Source organism: Gadus macrocephalus, chromosome 22, assembly GCF_031168955.1.
Source record: "Gadus macrocephalus chromosome 22, ASM3116895v1".
Classification (NCBI taxonomy): domain Eukaryota; kingdom Metazoa; phylum Chordata; class Actinopteri; order Gadiformes; family Gadidae; genus Gadus; species Gadus macrocephalus.
Window position 1 is genome coordinate 7,696,752 of NC_082403.1, and position 4,550 is coordinate 7,701,301.

Genomic DNA, 4,550 nt, shown 5'->3' on the forward strand with positions numbered 1-4,550 from the left:
CTGAACATTGCGATGTAAACCCCAGCAAGCATGTCTATTAAAAGCTCACGTTACACAAGACTAGCCGTTGTTCAGCAACGGTTATGAAACCCTAATTCAGCAATATTTAGTATCAATTTCTTGACATGTATAGACATTAAGAGCAAATGGTTCCCAAACTAGTCAAACTTGCAGAAGGCGCCTCAATAACCTTTGAATTATACAACACAATGCTAACGTTCAGATTACACTAAAGTCCTTATACACAAGTCCTTCCAATGATGACCCAGATCCAACCAACATACATTGGGTTTACAACTTTAATTTTAGTACAACAGTTCAAGTCAACTAGTTACTGTATATTGAGATACCGTGTGTGGTGTTCCAACGATGTCAAGATGTAAAATGTACATTTCCAGCAAGGTTAAATTCCCAGCTATACAGCAAGAAGTCATGTGCTTTCCAAATTATTTCCTCTTCATTACAAAATGCAATATTTCAGCGGCACAAACATGTAGCTTCAGTGAATTGAACTAGCAAGAGCAAGAGCAATAAGCACATATACAGGGTAGCAAGCAACTGAATCTAGAAACCGGCCCGGGTTAAACAGTACTCTAGTATATTAAGTGCCAAAAACAGTTGCAGATCCACAACACATTTCCAATGCTCACAAATGGAACAGGCAAAGCAGACTCAAAAAGCAGGGGCGGGGGGGGACAGACATGTAAAACCAGTGCAAGTACACTTCTACCGTGAGAGTTGAAAAATTCACAAAAGTGGAACTTCATAATCTTATTTGAAAAAAGGTGGGTTGTGAACACAAAAATACTGGCTGTCAAAACAAAATAAAGCAATCTTTGGATACGTAAAAAAACAAAAGCCTGTACAATTTCTCCCAGCTGGAAAGGTTCAGTCTTCTGAGGTGCCTTCTTGGGTTTCCTTGTTCTTGCGCACCACCTCCAACTTCTTATCCTGTTGAGACAAATTAAAAAAGATGAATAAAAAAAAGTATATATAATTAAAAGAATTACACTAAAATCCCAATCACACACACCTTCTCCTTGAACTTCTCGTTCTTTGCCGCTAGAAGGGCCGTGCGATTTTCCTTGTTGGCCTCCATCTTCTGATTGAGTTTCTCTTCTGCCATCTTGCTGAAGTTGTTGTTCTCCTCCATGGCCTTCTGCAGCACCTCCTTCTCGTGTTCCCGCTTCTCAGCCAAGTGCTTCAGAACCTCAGCCTCGTGGTTCTGGAAGAACAATGACATAGGATGTGTGAAACAAATGGAATTCTCCCCACAACAAGATTTCCCCCCCACCCGCCCCCCACTTTTAGCTCTAGCCTTGAAGTGTCAACACCATACAGTCTGGATATCGGATATTATAATCACTAGCCTCCCACAACAAGATTAAAAAACAGAGGGCGTCGCTACCTTGCGTCTCTCTTCCGCAGCCTCCAGCTTCCTCTGGATTTCCTCCAAGGAGACATCCTTCTTCTTGGGAGGAGATAAGGGGAACTCTGACTTGGCATCTGGTGCAGGAGCAGCCAGGATCACCTCAAAGGCCTGGCCAGAGGCACGCTTGTCCAGCTCCTTAACCTGAATATCTGAACAAAGGACATATCACACTATAGCACAGCAAAGATGTAATCCTTTTAAAAAAAATAGAATACCTTGTGTTTAATAACCCACCTCCAATAGTTTCCATCTTGCCAGCAGTTAACAGGTGATTCTGAAAAAACAAAAATCGATGCCATTTTTAAAACATCGTTATCGCCACGAATGAACTCATTGACCGAGCCTGAAAAACAGCAATAGCGACCTCTTATGGTTGTTTAAAAAAATAATTCATTTAAACAACAAAGCTCAAGAGTGACACCCACTGGACGTTTTGCGAATATCAAGAAACCACCGCCCATCCATCCAAACAAAAACTGCCTGTACATTACTTCAAGCATCTACTACAGCTAACCATTACAATTAAAAAATGTTATTTAATGTCGAGGCGATTTACAATAAACAGAGCAACGGATGTGTTAAAAACACTAAGTAAAGCGTGAGCAGCTGGGGGGTACAACGGTTACTGAAACAAAGGATTCGGTAGGGTGGGGTACAGTGCCAGCCTGTGGCATACATAAGAAAAGCCTCGTTTTGTCCAACTTGCACAATAGCTGTGGAAGCATCTGGTAAACCCAGCGTACGTGACAATTCATGATTAAGCGTGGCGCCATGATAATCTGGAGGGAAAACTGCACCTGTTCGTAGCAGTCAACGAGTCTCAGCCGCAGAAGGCTTAGGCAGGAATCGAAAAAAAAGAAAACTTAAATGATTTCAAAGTCTTAAACCGAAATGAACCAATTACCAGACAACGATTCCACACGTAAGGTGTCGAAATGCAGACAACCAAGCAGGGGATTCGATTAGACTTGCATCAATTACTGGATTCTTGACATTTCAGATATCTTTAAAACAAAAGGTCCAGGGTGGAAGACCAAAAAAACAGGGTGGCTGGTGTGGTGTCACAGGAGCCAACAAACCAAAAGCCCAGGCGAGACAAAGGAGCTTTTGATTACCGCCTAAATGTGCTCAGCAGCTGCAAACAAAGACCAGATTGGGTGCATGTTCTGCTCCAGCCGTGTCGTTCAACAATGACAAAAATGCAGGCGTCGATTAAAAAAAAAAGAAACTAAGCCAAATATCTCGAAAATTCGAATTTCCAGAAATACGATATACATATATAATGAATCTAAACACACGAATGAAAATGTCACCGTTCAGGAACCAACAGAAATTCAATCGAAACAATGTTGCATTGCACGTTCAAGCAGGTGTATCGCCTGTGACACCCCGTGTGGTTGCCTTTATGCTAGGGAGCCAGTTCTCCATCCACACAATAGACCAGACACCGCTCGGTGCATCGCAGCCTAGACACGCTGGCTGCAGAACCCCTGAACCGCGGCACACGACGATGCAAATCAGAAAATAATGTACACAGAAGCGAGCTAGATTTAAACATGGTCAAAATACCAAACAAAGTCCATTTCGTTTGCACCATGCAGGGTTATCAAATTCGCCATATGTAGGCCTCACCCGTCCACTGAGACCCGAAAACATCCGCCAGAGACGCAAAAAAGTTGGAAATATTCAAAATGCCTCTTGAAACAAATGATTATCGTACTCTGGCCTACGTTTGTTTCTCTTTTATCGACAACTTTCAAATAAAATATGCACTGTCACACCCACCTTTACAAGAAGCGAGCACTACAGTCCTCTCAGCCAGACTTTACCGCGGAATCTACACTTCAGCTCAGCAATTACGCGCATAAAAAGACCCCAGTGTGTGACGTCACATCCGTGCCTGCAATTTCATTGGATCGCTGCTCCTTCGCTGATTGAACGGCGAGTGTTGTTTTTTGATTTCATGTCCGCATTTTCAACTATTTTACAACGTACGTCGATAATCGATGCATCCAAATAATGTATTGCTGTCTGTAGTTCATCGTTACAACGGGGAGAGATTGCAGTCAAACACAGTCGGTTCTCTCTCATTACCCAAACCCCATACAGTCCCAGAGAAACAGCGCGATTAGCAAGATGTGCATGATTAATATGTAAGATATGAGTTTATATGTAAATAATCGAATAAATGTATAATAAATACATGTATGTATGCATAATATAGATTCATATTATGATTAAATCCCAATTCAATCATAGGATCTTTCTGCTTGAAATAGTTTATGGAGCAATTGCCACCCATGTAATTCAATCATTATAAACACAATATGCACCTCTTGCTTGCACTGTATAAGATGTTCGCTAAGTTATGGTTCGTTCAGCCTTTGCACTTAAAATCGTGTGGCTCGTACAGTTTTGCAGACGTACCCTCGCGATACAGGCTCGAGGAGTGCCTAGGCTAGAGACAGCTGTGACAGCTGTCGGTTCCATAAGGAACACGCCCTAGCCCTGAACCCACTGTGAACACAGCAAAACTTGGTGCAGTTTCAGTCCCTAATTATTCCATATACACAGTGCTGGCCAGTTTGGCACGGAGCTTCAGTCGATAAAGATTTGATTGGATCACAACTATTTATAGCTAAGCACTATTGAAGTCGGAAAAGACAGCGAGCTATGCGTTCATTTGGCTTTTGTTTTCAAGTGAACCCGATTCGATTTCAAAAGCATTTTAAATCTCGGGTGTAGCAGTTTGATCTATTTTTACAGTTTCTGTTGTTGATGTCTTCGTGTGTAGCTATCAAAGTCCAGTGGTGCTTCAGCAAACACTTTTACTCCAGCAGAGAAACGTTCCCACTCAGAAAGCCATTTCTTTCTCTGAAACATCAAGTATTGACATGTAATCAACGCACTTCCACATGGATTGAGTTTGCGTTGGATGTCATTACATGGATCCAGTAGGGTACCAGCAGAAGTTTCCATTGTACAATATTTTATTACAATGCTTCATCTGTATCAGGTGACACAGCATCACCATTAACAGCAGATGTTTACTGCTGCTTACTCAGATAAAGAATCGTCCAATCTCATGACTCATTTGAGCTTCTCCCTCCTAGACAGC

The 4,550-nt window shown here is 42.0% G+C and overlaps 1 protein-coding gene across 2 annotated transcripts; it reads right to left on the minus strand.

Annotated features, from left to right (window-relative positions):
- Nucleotides 1–281: 281 nt before the first annotated feature.
- Nucleotides 282–3,354, minus strand: stmn1a (stathmin 1a). Of its 2 annotated transcripts, none has more exons than XM_060043431.1 (5): nucleotides 3,218–3,354; nucleotides 1,667–1,706; nucleotides 1,409–1,581; nucleotides 1,034–1,225; nucleotides 282–951 (listed from the first exon to the last, which is right to left on the minus strand). In XM_060043431.1, the coding sequence occupies exons 2-5, from the start codon at nucleotides 1,680–1,682 to the stop codon at nucleotides 889–891; spliced, it is 444 nt and encodes a 147-aa protein (XP_059899414.1). In that variant the 5' UTR covers nucleotides 1,683–1,706; nucleotides 3,218–3,354; the 3' UTR covers nucleotides 282–888. The 2 variants fall into 2 exon arrangements, with proteins under 2 accessions (XP_059899414.1, XP_059899413.1); XM_060043430.1 differs by lacking the exon at nucleotides 3,218–3,354 and adding an exon at nucleotides 3,065–3,103.
- Nucleotides 3,355–4,550: the final 1,196 nt, after the last annotated feature.

Coding starts and splice junctions, on each gene's coding strand:
- stmn1a (XM_060043430.1), bottom strand. CDS start 3,088: ATGTTTTCGGGTCTCAGTGGACGG. Junction 1,707..3,064: donor TTTCGGGTCTCAGTGGACGG/GTGAGGCCTACA, acceptor TTGTTTTTTCAG/AATCACCTGTTAACTGCTGG. Junction 1,226..1,408: donor CTGCGGAAGAGAGACGCAAG/GTAGCGACGCCC, acceptor TTGTTCTTCCAG/AACCACGAGGCTGAGGTTCT.